Genomic DNA, 17,735 nt, shown 5'->3' with positions numbered 1-17,735 from the left:
AGTTAATGAGGCACAACATTCCTTTCACCTCCCATAAGTGATTGAAAAAGGCTACTACTCCTGGCGGTCCATATGACCATATATTTAGTTGAACATGCAGTGTGAAGTTACTCAAGTTAATGAGGCACAACATTCCTTTCACCTCCCATAAGTGATTGAAAAAGGCTACTACTCCTGGCGGTACGTTAGTCCTTCCTTTTGCAACAACAAGTGAATCAATGTAATGTGAACCATGATAGGTATGAATTCATCTTCATCATCTTGAGTGAATGTGTTCCAATACAGCTCTTTCTCAAGCAGCAGAACGGGTGGTGTTACTGGGAACAGCGTACCTGACCTTCAACTACTTTCAACTCGTTCCAAAAAAATTCACCTTGTGCTAACATAAATAATATTTTCTGTCTATAGCAAACTCCTACACTTTATATTTTCCAATAGAATTGTCGTAAACCAAAGCCCAATGATAACATTTGTAATGTATCAGACGAAGAGCATTATACTCGCCAGTAACAGGATTACAGATGTACAATCGAACTTCATCACATATTTCTTGAAGGAGTACCAAGCTATTACAAGAAGCAGCTAGTCTTACCTTATTCTTTAGACGTTTGGGCAATTGGATACTCCTTAATCTTAAATTCTGCTCTTGTATGTCAGTGGGAAAACATTCACCCTCGCGCTCATCATAACATGATGGTGTTAAGATAATCTCGGGTTTGAGAACGAGCAATTAGGACAAAGTTATGATTGGAGATTAAGGAGTGCCAAAACTTGCATACAGATCTTGAGTCCGATGAGATCTTTAGGTGAGTCCAATAGCTCCCTATCCCCTTAAAAGTAGAGCTAAAGTCAACATATTTTACTCTCTATCATTAATTCTCTCGCGATATATACAAAAGATTTTACTCTCTACATATAGTCCGATGAGATCCTTAGTTTTAGCGGGGAACACCAATGACCCTTTAAGAAACTAATTGGGCTTGTTCGAATTTGTTGGCTTCCAACACTTAGTCTTTAATATATGAATTTGCTTCTTCTACTAGAAGAATGAGAGAATTCAGAATACTCTTGAGTTTAAATTGGAATAAGTATTTGAGTTGGACTTGAAATAGTACTTGCTAATTGCTTCTAACGCAAAATATGAAAACAGGAACTTTTCATGTTCTTACTAATTGCTTCATCACAAAACTTCCAAACTTGAGCATGATGCTCTTGACACATTAACAGCAACACTATACAGATCCATCTATATATGTAAATTTCTTTTTCATGCTTAAGCTCTGTACCAATACTCACAATTACAACAAAACTTCTAGAAAACGGTAGACCAAACAGTGGCCCGCAGGTACCCCTCTGAATACAGAATACATGTAGTAATGAGATTGAAATTATTAAGAGAAAAAAGCATGGCCACACAAAATAATTGTAGAGAAAAAGGACGTTTTTCTGCTTTTCACGGTCGAAGGAAGGCGCGCCCGCAGAGAGTAAGCGCGACTTCAAGGCCATGACTCCCATGATTTCGAGCCGCCAGCTCAAAGAAAGCGGCGCCATTTCCATGGCGTTTTTAACAAGGCCAGAGTAGCGGCCTTCAGGGCCAGGTCTTTTTATGGCCTCGCCATAAGAACCGCGATTTTGGTTTTTTGGTATAAAAACAAAATCAGTTTTTTGGAAAACCTAACTTTTCCAAAAACAAGAAAGAGAGAGATTGTAAAAGAGAAATTCTTAGTGAGTTGAGTGTTCATTCTTTGTGAGTGAATTGAGAGACTTGTAATCTGTTACTCCGGACTTGTAGTAAAGCTTGGATCTCGCCAGTGTGGACGTAGGCAAATTGCCGAACCACGATATATCCTTGTCTTGTGGTTGGTTCTCTTTTGCATTAATTGTTTTACTTTATATGCTTGTTATTTGATATTGAGAAGTGTTGGGATATTGCTTGGAGGGTGTTGAAATCTTGTCTAGTGTGAAGGATTGATCGTTGTGTAGGATTGATCCGTTTGTTGTGGGTAACGTTGTTTCCGCAGTTAATTATTCACAACAATTGGTATCGGAGCGTAGGTATACGACCTAGGATTTTGAGTTTAGTACTCGAAATTTATGTAGACAAGGTGTTCGATAAAATTTCTGAGTGAAATAATTTTTTGGGTTATTGTGTGTGACTTGAAAAAAAGGGGCTCCCAAGATGTCAAATGCTAGATTTAAAGTAGAGAAGTTTGATAAAGAAGCAAAAGAAAAGATGGCGAGGGTGATGTCGAATGATATGACTTCCACAAGCAAGTGGAAGGGTAGTTCGAAGAAGCCTTTAAAACATGTACGGTGCTACAATTGCAAAGAAAATGGGCATTATCTATGTGATTGCTCTAGCCCGAAAAAGAGTAACAAGATGAGTGGTAAGTTTGAGAATGAGGATGTTAGTGAAGCAAGTCTTGCTTCCGGCTTCGATGGGGATGATGTAAGTCTTTCGGTGTCTACACAAGACGACCACATGACCGATACATGGATTCTTGATTCCGGGTGTTCCTACCACATGTGTCCAAATAGGAAGTGGTTTGCTACCTATGAGAACTTGAGTGGAGGTTCCGTTTTGATGGGCAATGACGTTGCTTGTAAGACGGTTGGGATTGGAATTATACGGGTCAAGATGCATGATGGTGTAGTGAGGACTTTAACCGATGTGAGGCATGTTCCTGAGTTAAAGAAGAACCTTATTTCTCTTGGTACCTTGGATTCCAAAGGCCACAATTTTGTGGGAAATGGTGGAGTCCTAAAGATCCTTAGTGGTTCTTTAGTCATTATAAAGGGTCAAAGACATGGAAACTTGTATACTTTGTTGGGTAGTACAGTGATAGGTGATGTAGCAGTGGGTACATGTAGTGATGATTCGGAGTGCACAAAATTGTGGCATATGCGCCTTGGGCATATGAGCCACAAGCGGATTGTCCGAGTATTGCAAGTGGCTCTTGAAAGACTTGGAGAAACCAAGTATGGAATTCTGCGAGCATTGTGTCTATGGCAAGCAGTGCAGAGTCAAGTTCAGTACAAGCAAGCAGTGCAGAGGCATCCTAGATTATGTGCATACGGATGTTTGGGGACCTTCTAGAGTGGCTTCTAAGGGAGGTAACCGGTATTATGTCTCTTTCATCGATGATTATACACGCTATGTGTGGGTATATAGCTTGAAGTCCAAGGATGAAGTTTTCAAGACATTTAAGAGAACTATTCAACAAGAAGAAGAGTTACAACAACCTGAGCAGCAAATTTTGGCTAGATCAAAGCCAAAGAGAAGTGTGAAACAAGTTATGAAGTACGGGCATGATAAGCCAGTGAAGCATTATGGTCAACCGGACTCGGTTGCCTACGCACTGAATATTGAAGATGATGAGCGGATAGCTTCAAGGAAGCCATTAGAGATGCTCATTACGAGAGATTGGTCGGTGGATATCGCAGAAAATGGTGGAGGCTCGTGACAAGTTTTGTACTTGGGAATTTGTTTCATTAAGGGCAAAAGGGCTTTGGGTTGTAGAAGGTTCTCTATGGAGTTGAATTTCAACATTGGTTGGGGGTACTCCACAAATGGTGGAGGCTCATGCATTGTTGATTGATGCCTTTCGTAGGCATGGCCCTTTGTGGGCATGACGTGCTCTTTGTGAGCATGACACTCTTTGTGGGTGACTCTTTGTGGGTGGCTCTTTGTGAGCAAGACACTCTTTGTGGGTGGCTCTTTGTGAGCATGACACTCTTTGTGGGTGGCTCTTGGTGAGCATGACACTCTTTGTGGGTGGCTCTTTGTGAGCAAGACACTCTTTGTGGGTGGCTCTTTGTGAGCATGACACTCTTTGTGGGTGGCTCTTGGTGAGCATGACACTCTTTGTGGGTGGCTCTTTGTGAGCAAGACACTCTTTGTGGGTGGCTCTTTGTGAGCATGACAATCTTTGTGGGTGGCCATTTGTGGGTATGGCCCGCCGGGCGGTTATTTCGCGAAGTTACGGATGGATGTGTTCTTGCTGGATGTGTTCGGCTCGGTTTTATGTGTTAAAACCTCACCGAGGTGGAGAATGTAGAGAAAAAGGACGTTTTTCGCTTTTCCGCGGTCGAGGCCGCCAGAGCCAGAGTGAAGCGACTTCGCTCATGACTCCAGTGATTTTAGCCCCTCAAAGCAAAAAGCGCCAGCAGCCATGGCTTTAATAATGAGGGGCCAGCCGGAGTAGAGGCGCTGCCAAGGCGGTTTTTTGGGCCTCGCTTTAAAGAAACGCCGATTTTGGTTTTGGTATAAAAACAAAATCAGTTTTTTGGAAAACCTAACTTTTCCAAAAACAAGAAAGAGAGTGATTACAAGAGAACAATTCTTTGTGAGTTGAGTGTTCATTCTTTGTGAGTGAATTGAGAGACTTGTAATCTGTTACTCCGGACTTGTAGTAAAGCTTGGATCTCGCCAGTGTGGACGTAGGCAAATTGCCGAACCACGATATATCCTTGTCTTGTGGTTGGTTCTCTTTTGCATTAATTGTTTTACTTTATATGCTTGTTATTTGATATTGAGAAGTGTTGGGATATTGCTTGGAGGGTGTTGAAGTCTTGTCTAGTGTGAAGGATTGATCGTTGTGTAGGATTGATCCGTTTGTTGTGGGTAACGTTGTTTCCGCAGTTAATTATTCACAACAATAATACTATAGAAAAGATGGTCGATCATGTTGTAACAATCTTAGAGTGATTACTTGTAAATTTTGATATCATGTGAGAGCTTAATAATAACAGCAATGGTGTAAACACTCTGTTTATTGAATGAGATAGTAGCAGCTATAAATACAAGCTAGTGAAGTAAAACTAACACCACTAAATCAGGAACTACTAAGCCACTCCTCAATGCATGACCATAACAATAGCAACTACCTAGACTCAATCAATAACTAAACAAACTCAATAGACAACTCAATGGACATAAGCTTTTGGCACATGCTTAAGTGCATAAGCATAGGCTTATTCTAACTTCTTAAATCCTAACAAATTTGTCAGAACTCAATTTGTAATACTGAAGCTAAGCACAACAAACCAACAACTACATGCCTTTCTGCCCTTTCATTTCCATCTGACAAGACTTTTTAAAGTGTGGTACATAATCTATACACAGCTCTGTAATCCAGCCTACGGATGCAATATGCCTCAGTTTCCCGCTCTTCAACTCATACAAGAACAACTGATTTTGATTTATTATGAAAAGATTCAGGCTGTCCTCATAACTACTACGGCAGCTGTATCTCTTAGCGACAATGCAGGTATAATCGTTCAAGAAGCTCTCAAGGAAAGCTGGTTTATTCGGCAAGGATTGAAGATTAGTGCTATAACATATGGCCCACTGACTGTTAACTTTGTCCAGTAAAACATATATATCTAACTGATCATTTGAGACACTGGTCAGGCACAGATATCCATTCACTGCGGATAACTGGTGGCAGAGTTTGGTTATGCTTGGCGGAATTTTGATGTTCCTGAATTCCTCTGTTGCAACATCAATCGAATTAACATAGTACAAGCGCTGTATATTCTCATTTAGACTGTCCATGTATCTTGAGAACCAACACAGCTCTTTCTCTACCAAAACCGGATTCGATCGTAGTACTGGAAACGGGTCCTCTATTGTTCTAACCTCTTTCCAAAGATTCTCACCTTGTGTTAACACCAAACATACTTTCTTTTCACTAGCTATTCCAAACACTTTATATTTTCGTATAGAATCGTCATAAGCCAAAGCCCACTGATGACATTTATACTGTGTTGGAGAAAGAGTGTTACATTCCCGAGTAACAGGATTATAGATATACAAACGAGGAAAATCGTCTCTGTCTTGAAGGAGGGTTAAGCCATTACAAGAATGGATCAAGTACACCTTATTATGTAGGCTTGCTGGAAATTGAAATATCTTCGATGGTAAATCATTCTCTTGCATGTCTATAGAGATGTAATCATATATATCTTCCCTACCTTCACTACTGTGGTAGCGACAAGTTGTTAAGATAATCTCTGGGTGAGAACGAGCTAGGTGGGCATTCACAAAATTGAGGTTGGAGATTAAGGAGTGCCAAAGCTTGCATACAGTCTTGATTCTAATGAGGTCCCTTGCATGAACTCTTAACAGAATCTGTGATATTACTTCTTCAGGAAAATAAGTAGCCATTGTACGTGATCAAGGTTTACAAAGCAGTAAAAATAGAAGTTAAGAACGTACCTTAGAACTTCAACTCTACCTTTGGAAGAACTTTGCATTGACCCAAACTCTTTTATCTCTTCTAAATAATGAGAGGGCTAATGGCAGAAATAAGCATTAGAGTCCGAGTTGGAAAGTACTAGCACATCATGGTTGTCTATGGAAAGTAGGAAACCGAAAACCATAGAGTCCTAATAATGTGCAATTTGCACAGTTGTACTAGTCATACAATTCTATCACAGATAGATTCTTTCCCTTCTTTTTTCTTTCGATGACACATGATTTCCATTGTTTTTTTCATTAAGTGGATCCTTTCTCCGAGCACAAACAATGTGAAAGATTAAGTAACACCACCTTGAACATATACAGTCATGAATTTGGTGAGATCAGTTGTTGGAATACTCGTTACGTTATTAGGTTATTAGTATCGTTATGATTATTTCGTCAGGAAGGTTAAACTTTAATGCATTGAGATGGATTATGGATGGTTAGGGAGAGATAAAAAAATATATGAATAGTTGTCTAATTATGGCCGAGATGAAGGTGTTGATCTTCCAGTCATTAGTGATTTACTGATTTAGTGTGCAGGGTGCACATATTCAGGAATTCAATTTGGGGCGGGCTGGATGAGCCATGGGTTGTCACTCTGTCAGCTGCGTAAACTTCACCAGAAGTTTCTTTTTTTTCCAGGATAAGAACTTCACCGGAAGTAAATTGGCTTAAATGTGTTCTCTTTCCCGGAGCCATCATCTATGAATTTAAGGATATACAAGTATAAACATACCGAAAATGCTTTCTTCATCATAAAAATCTGAGGCTCAATGTATTTAAAACCCTGATAATAACAAAGGGTAAAACACATAATAGAACTTAAGTTGGTGAAAGGGAACCATTAGTTGCTTCCCTGAAATGCATCAGAATAGCCCCTCATAAACACAATTGCTTAAAACATGTTTAGATGTAGGAATGTAGGATATACAAAAGGCAGGTTTCACTGCTAATGCACAATTCTATAAACGGCCAAAACACAAGCCCGATGCTGTAGTATAATCTGATCAGTACTGAAGTCTATGAATCGAAAACTGTACCTCTACTCCTCCAAACTTTATCTATATTAGAAGTAAAGCTAATGAGAAGGTGCACCAGATCATTTTACAAGAACCATAAAGGGCTTTAGACACGCATACTAACCAAGTAACCAATTCCCTCTACGTACAACAATACCTACTAAAACATATTCACTGGAAATTATAACACCACCAACGTAATACCATAAACAATATATACAGCTCTTTATTGATGGAACCAGAAATTAACCCTCAAATAGAATGTAGGCCATGTAGCACAGCGCCAGAAAACAGTTTACATATAGAAGAGGTGTTTATAACTCAATGGCATGTTTCCAACTCCAAATAACCTCCGTAACAACAAAATAGAACAGCAATAAAGCTAGCAATTAACTCGCATAACATATAGTTGTCAAAAGCATTGACTACTGGAAAAACTCTTCTTAACCCATGCCAGGATGCACATAACAAAAATGAAATTTCCCCGGCCTCTTAACAATATCCCAGTGTAAGTCCCTTAAAAACATCATACACATCAAAATTACTAGTGATTTGTTGGCGCTTAAAAGTTGAGGTTAAGTTTTGGACCACCTGATGCACCATATATCAGAAGAGTATTCCTTGGGAAAATAGAATGCAGATGGATGGAAGCAGGCAATGGGATCTCTATAGCATGTCGTAATTTCGTCTGCCCTGCAGGGAAGTTAACTTCTGTGCAAACAAAATGGCAAATCATGGGGTCAGACATGGTCCTAATGTCTGTGAGTCTCAGAACACCGAGGCTGAAAATTCTTGCATATCTACAACAAAATTCTCACTCTTCCTATTTGCATAAAATCAAGTGGATACGCCTTTTCTTTCTAAAAAACACAAACACAAACACAAACATATTACATATTTACACTATATGATATCCGGGTCTTTAATACCCTTCCCAATATTGATTAGGCAATTTAAAATCTCCTTATTTACTTAATTTAGAAACACCTCCTTCACTAAATTTAGAATAAACCCCACTTTTATTAATATAATTTGAAAAAGGTTTCTTTTTTATTAATAATTTAAAAACACCTCTCTAATATCACTTAAATTAAATAATTACTCCTATTTCCCACATTGAAATTAAAACAAGCCCTGATTTTATTATTGATAATTTAAAAGAAACTCCCTAATATCACTTAAATAATATAATTATCTCCCATTTTGTTTAAAATAAATAAATAGATGAGTCTCTCCTATATAAGTACAATTACTATTTACAATTAGAATCCAAAGAAACCATGCTAACTATCGATCTGGAGAGACGGGTTTCAAGACTTAAAAAATGATGCGTAGCAATGTTTGCATACTTGTGGGTCTATTATAGTTGCGCGTGGGGGTGGTCACACCCCCTGATATTAGAAAAACTCCATCACCACATAACTAATTGCCTATAAAAATTACACCCCAATTATTTTAGCAAATTTCCATAACTCACCCTCAATTTTTTTACAACTATAGTGAGAATATAATAAAAAAAAAATAGTATGAAAAAAAAAACTAATAAAAAACATTTCAATAAACCAACTTCTCTTTTTGCCCTTACAAAATTATCATTTATCATTTATTTTGAGTCCAAAATCATTAAAGATAGACAAATATATTTTTGAATGTTTGATGAGTTAATGAGAGTAAAACAAATAGCCAAAGGCCAAAAGCCCAACTGGTCAGTTTGTATAATTCTAATCACCCATAATAACCCCCTAAGCTCTCCCTCATTTCTTTAACTCTAAATTCTTAAATAAGTGTTAGATTTCAACCCAAAAAAAAAAACAAAAAACAAATTCAGAAAAGATTTGGGACGCAACTTGTTGCACGCTTGTATTTACATAACCAAACATCTCAATCAGAGTACGTAATACTATAAATCTAATAGAAAAAAACGGTATATACCTCAATATGGTGATTTAAGGATTTTTTCACTTGTATAGAAAACACAAGTGAAAAAATGTTGGTAAGTAAAGAAAACAAAGAAACAACGTTAAGAAGAAAGAAGTAGAGAAAGAATACATACAGTCAAACTTAAGAGAATGAAAGGGTATAGAGTGACCAAGAATAGCTTTCACTTCTTCAAGTATTTTAGCATGTCCTGTTACAAATGTCACTGGTCGTTTCAACACTAATCCTCCTCTTGTCACTACACCTGCCATTGCTTTCTTTCTTTCTTCACTTCTTTCCTGTTTTTTTTTCGAAAACTTTTTTTATAAACATCTACGGCCTCTATTCTGGGCCGGAAACCCACTAGATACGATTCATATGTTTTTTCACTCCAAAGAAAGCAGTAGCCAAGGGCATATGCCCGGGATCTATTAAATATTTTGTATGCTGAAAAGGCTTTACAAAATGTCTCACACAAATTTTTGAATTAGAATATATTAAATCACTCAAACTCTCCAAAGAGATTCCATATACGTGGGATGGTAGACTACTAGAAAAAATTATCTTTCATGTTAGAGTGGCACATAGGAGAGAAAAAAAAACTAACTCTCATATTAAAGTGCCACATAAGAAAGAGAAAATCCTCCATTAGAGGTCTCTGCTTTAGCATATAGATATTAGATATAAAGCATGTGAGAATCCAACATGTGCTGAAATTAATAATGCTTGTAGTCAGTTAAAGCTTACCAATCATATTGAGGTATATATCATTTTTTTCTATTAGATTTATAGTATTACGTACTCTGATTGAGATGTTTGGTTATGTAAATACAAGCGTGTAATAAGTTGTGCCCCAAATCTTTTCTAAATTTGTTTGTTTGTTTTTTGTTTTTTTTTTGGGTTGAGGTCTAACGCTTATTTAAGAATTTAGAGTTAAAGAAATGAGGGAGAGCTTACGGGGTTGTTATGGGTGATTAGAATTATACAAACTGACCAGTTGGGCTTTTGGCCTTTGGCTATTTGTTTTACTCTCATTAACTCATCAAACATTCAAAAATACATTTGTCTATCTTTAATGGTTTTAGACTCAAAATAAATGATAAATGATAATTTTGTAAGGGCAAAAAGAGAAGTTGGTTTATTGAAATGTTTTTTTATTAGTCTTTTTTTTCATACTATTTTTTTTTAATATATTCTCACTATAGTTGTAAAAAAAATTGAGGGTGAGTTATGAAAATTTGCTAAAATATATAATTATGTGTAATTTTTATTGGCAATTAGTTATGTGGTGATGGAGTTTTTCTAATATCAAAGGGTGTGACCGCCTCCACGCGCACTTTATATCCATCTATGTCCATAAGGAGGATCAAAACTACATCTCAACCTCGCTCGAAAGTGTTAAACGAGTAAGAAACTATCTCAAAACTAAACGGTCAATTTTTCATGTGTACTTAATGTCAAAGTCAGACTATTTACATATATAATCAGGAAAAAAATCCGTGGGTGTACGGTCACATATGGTGAATAAGTCCTCAAATGATAATAGATCTCTCCGAAATCATTGGAATCAACAACATAATCAGATGGTAGAACTATAATAGACCCACAAGTATGCAAACATTGCTACGCATCAGTTTTTTTAAGTCTTGAAACCCGTCTCTCCAGATCGATAGTTAGCATGATTTTTTTGGATTCTAATTGTAAATAGTAATTGTAATTATATAGGAGAGACTCATCTATTTATTTTTTAAACAAAATGGGAGATAATTATATTATTTAAGTGATATTAGGGAGTTTTTTTAAATTATCAATAATAAAATTAGGGCTTGTTTTAATTTCAATGTGGGAAACAGGAGTAATTATTTAATTTAAGTGACATTAGAGAGGTGTTTTTTAATTATTAATAAAAAAGAAATCTTTTTCAAATTATATTAATAAAAGTGGGGTTTATTCTAAATTTAGTGAAGGAGGTGTTTCTAAATTAAGTAAATAAAGAGATCTTAAATTGCCTAATCAATATTGGGAAGGGTATTAAAGACCGGATATAGTGTAAATATGTAATATGTTTGTGTTTGTGTTTGTGTTTTTTAGAAAGAAAAGGCGTATCCACGTGATTTTATGCAAATAGGAAGAGTGAGAATTTTGTTGTAGATATGCAAGAATTTTCAGTCTCGGTGTTCTGAGACTCACAGACATTAGGACCATGTCTGACCCCATGATTTGCCATTTTGTTTGCACAGAAGTTAACTTTTTTTTTTTGGTAGGTAAGCAGGGTTGTTATAGAGGTCCCTTACCCCTTTGCATTAAAGAAAGAAAAGCCAATTACATTCTTGCATATACTTTGCCTATAGCATCCTCATAGACAATTTTCTTAACATCCTCAGAGAACGAGCTAGGTACAATTTCAATAAAACTACATAAAGAGGAATATTAGCAGCTAAGGCATCCGCTAATTTGTTAGCCTCTTTATAGGCATGTGTAATAGTAAAATGGTCTAAGTGTCCTATGTAGTCTTGTATCTCCTCCATTAAGTGGTTTGCTTGCCATGGGTGTCCTCTGTTCTTCATGAAAGACACCACATTACTCGAAAGTCCGACTTTGGCTTTGCAATTCTTCTAATGTTATGCTTCTTCAGCCAATTTGAGTCCTTGCTTGAGCCCGTAGAGTTCGATAAGTGCAATGGTATTGTATTCTGTCTTCCCCTTTTGCTGCAAAGAATGACTTCCCCTTATGGTCCCCCCGGATGGCAAAGAGCCCCATCCTCCTTGAGTGCCTTGCAAGGTACCATCCGTGTTCAAATTGTCTATGCCTTCTTCACCTCTCTCCCACTTACATTTCTTTATCTGTTTCATGTTCAAATTTCTATATCAATGTTCCATAATGCCATGAGTCGACTTCTCTTAGGTCCTTCATCCATTTTGAATTGACATGCCGCAAGTTTTGTTTTTGTATCACCTCAGAATTAGAAAAGAGGTTTGTTCAGCCATGGTGTGAACGTTCTTGAAGATCTCCGTTGTTCCTTTCTTGCCACACTGTATACAAATCCATTGAATAAGAGCCTCAATGCATCCCTGCTTCACATCCTTTGCCAAGTCCTTTTTCCAAAGACCCATTCAACCTCTTTTGACCAAGTTTGTTCCCTTTGTCTATTATAGCCCTGACTTTGAAGTAGTTTCTTCCATACAAATTGTGAGTAAGTACAATGGAAAAATAAGTGTTTTTCTGTCTCTTTTCCCTCCAAACAGAGAACACACAACTCGAGTGGACCACCTTCCATTCTCTTAATTTACTCAAGGTCTTCAAACCCTCATTGAGTGCTAACCAAGTGATAAATGAATGTCGAGGTATATTGTTTGAGAACCACACAATACCATGCCAATTAATGGTTTGTTTTGAGTCCCTCAAGCTATGATAAGTGTCTTTGAGCTTAAACTCACCTCCTGTGAATCGACTGCATAATTTTATCCTCGCTCAGCTTTATGCTAACAACCTCTTCCATTTGCATAATAATATCCGGTAAAATTACCCTAATATGATGTGGAATATTCCACCTACCATTCTCAAGCATGTTAGATACATTTGCATTCATTCTACATGTAGAATCAAGAATTAATGCTTGTGGAAAGAATTTCTTAAGGATACCGCGGGGATGCCGGCGGTCTAGCCAAAACTTGGTATTGTCTCCATTTCCTATCTGGTGAAGTGCAATTGGAGAAGCAAGCTTACGGTCATGAAGAATGTTCCTCCAAACCCACGAACAGTCATTTGGGACCTTTAAGTGCCAGAAGTTCCTGTTTTTTATCAATTTCTTGTTCACCCAGTTCACCCATAGAGTTTCCTTTCCACTCACAATATGCCATATGTGCTTGAGATTGGTCGCATGATTGAGTATACTCAAGTTTCTGATGCCCAGTCCACCCTCCTCATATGGATAACACAACTGTTCCCACCCAAGCAATGCATGAGACGTAGCTCCATCAGGTCCATTCCAGAGGAAGTTTCTGAGCAATCTATCAATATCATCAACTATTTTTTCGGAAGAACAAAGGATGATAGCCAATAGATGCTTAGGTTATTGAGAACCGCCTTTATGAGTTGAAGTCTGCCAGCATAAGATAAAGATTTGCCCTTCCAACTCTGTATCTTGTTAGAAACCTTTTCAAGAAGTGGTGCACAATCATAAAATGTTAGCCTTGTTGTGGATCAATGGGAGTCCCAAGTACTTTTACAGAAGTGTACCTTTTGAATTGGATCACACTTTGAATCGATTGCATGTGGTAGTATCTATCCCCAGATAGAACATGTTACTTTGTCCAAGTTTACTTGCAACCCAAGACACATCTTAAAGCCGTTTCAAAGTATTCTTCAAGCTTAACTTCTATCGGTCGATATCCCCGCTCATAAAGGCTATGAGGTCGCCGGGCAAAGGAAAGGTGTGTGATAATGGGATTGTCACACTTATAATGCAATTTGAAAGATCCATCATCCACTTTCTCCATAATCACCGTGAAAAGAGCTCCATAACAAGGATCGAATAGATATACGGAGACATAGGGTCTCCCTTGTCTAATGCCTCTTCGCCTTTAAAATATCCAAAAGGTGATCCATTAAGCATGATAGAATACCTCGGGGTTTGAATACATGTTTGAATCCATCTAATGAACTTCATAGGAACTCCCACTCTGGTTAAAGCAAACTCCACTGCCTCCCATCTGATAGAGTCATATGCCTTCCTTAGGTCGATCTTTTGCCGCACATCTTGGTGGTCCGTAATCTCGCGTGATAGTCAGGCAAGAGCTCATGTGACAAAAGGATGTTATCCCAATGCTTCTACCAAACACAAATGCCGATTGATTAGGGGATATCACCGTGGTATAAAAGCCTTCATTCGCTTGTTATGATTTTTGTAATGCACTTATGACCCACGGTCAAAAGATGCAATTGGTCTATAGTCACTCAAGGAAGTAGGGCTTTTAACCTTTGGGACTAATGTTACACATGTAGCATTTACTTTTGTAACATCATGCCGATTTGAAGAAATTCCCGATTGCTTTTCACAAATTCATCCCCTACCACTCTCCATGCGGTCTTAAAGAATAAAGAGGTGAAGCCATCTCCCCCGAGCCTTGTCACCGCCAATATGTGCTAGACATTCAATGATTTCATCTCTTGTAACATCTTTAACTAGCTCTTGACTCTGTAGAGAACCCGACCGGGTAATTTTTGCGTGTTCTCGAACATTGTAAAATCAAGCTCCTCCAAGTTATCCGGACAAGATAATTCCTTGTAATCGGAACACATTCTTCACCTATATCATTGACATCATCAAGCATATTTCCAGTTACCATCCTCGAAGGGGGTTATCCTATTAAGTCCTCTTTCTTGCTTTTAATGGAATTGAAGAAGTAGGTTGTGTTGTTATCCCCGAGAGTTATCACAATCGTCTCTCGACTTTTGCTTGTAAGTGGATTCCACCTCGACTTTGCTTCCGCCACATATGTTCTTATAGTTACCCCTTTCCTTTTGTCATTGAGTTCTTGATTGAGTGGTCCCCGCCTTTAGCCTTATCTCAATCTGTTCCAACTCTTTCCTTGTAACCGTAACTCGAGTCCACATTACCCACCTTGTCTCGTTCCAATGAATAAGAGTCGCTTGACGTTTTGAGTTTCTTCATGAATGTATACATGGGGTTCCCAACAACAACCGCGGTTCCATGCACCACTCACTATATTCATAAATCCTTCCTCTTGTACCCAAAAATTGAAAAATCAAAGGACTTCTTGCGATGATGCTTCATTGTCTGCCTAGAGTACACAACCATTGAAGAGTGGTCGATGTAGCTCGGGGACTTATAAATTCTGCTTCATAATCATTGTACTTATTAATCCACTCTGCATTCACCATGATTCTATCAAGTTTTCTCCATGACCTTGTTTCTTGTCTATTGCTCCAAGTAAGAAAATCCCCTTTATACTGTAAATCCACCAACCCAGCTGAGTTAACACAGTTCAGCAGGTCCTGAAAATGCACAGGTCTTGTTGGTGGCCCCCCTACTCTTTCTTGTGAGTTGAGAATAGAGTTGTAATCTCCTAGTACTAACCATGGGATCTGGATAGTATATGATAAGTTGCTGATTCTATCCCACAGCTCCCTTCTGATCCATATCTCATTACACCCATATACAACAGTCAAAACAAAGGACTCACCATTCAGCAGACAGACATCCATAGTGATACATTGTAATTCAAATTTCATTACATTACTAACTATACAAACTTTGCCATCCCAACACACCCAAATCCTTCCTAGCTCACTATTAGCGTAATTGTGAGCTACTTCCCATCCCAGGACAAACCTTATTTATGACAAAATTCAAAATTCTTCGCTTCCTTTACTTTTAGTCTCTACTATGCCCATAATACCGGGTTATTCTTTCTTATAAGTTCCCTCACCGCTTTGCGTTTAAAGCTCTTATTAAATCCTCTAACATTCCAACATCCGACATTTATCATTTAGATTTTGGGTTAGGGGCCATTGTACCATGCCCTAGCCGAACTAGGTTTGTTGCTACCACTACTTGTTAAGAGTAATCTTGTTCCCCGTGCAGTGAAAGTTTTCCTTCTTTCACGGGAGCTAGAACTCCGCTTCTAGTTCCATCATCTTTTGTTTCCCTCTTCGCCATCCTCCTTATCATTTTTTCCTTATCGATCGAACTCATATGTAGTCATTCTGTTATTTTAACTCCTCGTTTTTGTATTGTTCCGTAATTCTTATCGCTATTTCCACCAGATTTCTTACCCCTATTTATTTAAATACTGAGGATAAAGCATGCTTATTATTTGGGGCATAGAAACACGATATAATTAAGGCTTCCGTTAGGATATAGATATGTATAATATGCACTTTTTTCTAGTTAAAAATTTAAAATATTAAAAATATTAATAAAAAAGTTTACGCTATACACTTAGGAATATTGGTATTGCTTTCTTTCATGCTCTGAAAAATCTAGAAGTCTCACGTAGCTTTTACATTAGAATAATTTTTAGAAACTTGGTTAATATATAGGTAATAATATTTGCATCTATCTATAAGTATATATATTACATGAGTATTTATGGATTGTTTTAGTGATATTTTTAAAATCTAGGCTCAAGTACTTATTCTACAAATCCTATGAGAATATAGTCCAAAGTCTTATATAGGTAAACATTTGAGAAATGACACATGGGAGAATAAAATCAGGATAAGAAATCCTGCGCCTACTTGTTTAATCCGCTATACCATATCCTAAGCGAGAATTTAGGCCCCTCTTTGGATCGATATAGCCGTAAATTCAAACTTATGAATTATTTTCCGTTAATTAAGCCCCTCTCGGCCTTTCTTTAGCCTTTCATAAACCGCAAAATCCTTTACCACATTACAAAACAAAACAAATATAAAAAAATCAACCTACCCGTTGTAGAATGAGCACGAGAATAGAGATGAAAGAATAGAAAAGAGAAAGACCTTTGAAATCAAGAATTTGTTAGTTGCTTGGATAAGAAAAGAAAGTTTCCATCCAAATAAAATATAATAAAAATAATAAATAAAATAAAATAAAATTTAGAACTCTAAAAATAGAATCAAAGTAGTCAAAAAAGCCAAAGAAAAAAAATATGGCTAAGGATAGAAAATAAAGTGTAGAGCAAAGTAAAGAACAATGTTTCTCTCTGGTTATATAATATAGGGCTCTATTATCTCGGACTTGCCCTTTTGAATATCCATTTCCTTCCTTCTTAAAACCATCTCCTAATCCACAACACCTAATAAAGACCTCTAAATTTTCATTAGGAATAGGTTAATGTGATAGTAAGTAGGCAGATATGTTTGATCGACTCGGCTTCCTTGTGTGTCATTGAGATTGTAAGGTAAAGTGTGCCCAACACTTGCTGGAGTAGCTTAAACTTGATGGGAAAAATCGAGTGGTTTTGTCTTGACATTTATGTGAGGACCTACTTAAGGGCGCTATTCAAGTTTTGAAACGGACTGCTAGTGCCTTTCATAGTATTACTTATTGTATATATGTTTATTAGGTAGATGATTGATTATTATCGTATATTAGCTTAGGTTTTCGACTTGATTATTCATTCATTGCTAGAGTGAGATATATAGATAATTGAGACGTAGATAAGGAAACAATAGTTTTATTTCTTATCGTTTGTAGTATAGATGAAGTTTGTGAGTGCTTCAAATAGAAAACTCTCACTTGTGAGGCTATAACTTCGTCCCTTTAAGGGAATTCCTAGTGGTTTAAGGCCTGATGCGTATGGTCAATGCAATCGCGACTGAGAAACAAAGATTAGTTAGAACTCCATTTTTTGGTCAAACATGCTAATTTCTCATATTTGTGAGGGACAATCAAAATGCTGTTTGGGGGTGGTTTGATAAGAGCCCAAAACTACAGTTTTAACCCCTTAACAATAATACTTTTTAGACCCGATTATCACGAGTAAAAATAAAAGTTAATCTTGATTACGCATTTTTATATATTTTTTAGGCTTTGGAAGTCAATT

The 17,735-nt window shown here is 37.3% G+C and overlaps 1 protein-coding gene across 1 annotated transcript; it reads right to left on the bottom strand.

The window, feature by feature from the left end:
* Positions 1-5,053: 5,053 nt before the first annotated feature.
* On the bottom strand, positions 5,054-6,169 carry LOC147500453 (putative F-box only protein 10). The gene has a single exon (XM_086563645.1). The coding sequence runs from the start codon at positions 6,167-6,169 to the stop codon at positions 5,054-5,056; it is 1,116 nt and encodes a 371-aa protein (XP_086419771.1).
* Between the last annotated feature and the right edge of the window lie 11,566 nt (positions 6,170-17,735).

Source organism: Coptis chinensis, chromosome 5, assembly GCF_015680905.1.
Source record: "Coptis chinensis isolate HL-2020 chromosome 5, ASM1568090v1, whole genome shotgun sequence".
Lineage (NCBI taxonomy): Eukaryota > Viridiplantae > Streptophyta > Magnoliopsida > Ranunculales > Ranunculaceae > Coptis > Coptis chinensis.
The sequence above is the reverse complement of the archived record's forward strand: the minus strand, read 5'-3'. Positions and strand labels throughout refer to the sequence as shown.

What these genes read in the sequence shown, in the direction of transcription:
- LOC147500453 (XM_086563645.1), bottom strand. Translation starts at nt 6,169, where the DNA reads ATGGCTACTTATTTTCCTGAAGAAGTAATATCACAGATTCTGTTAAGA.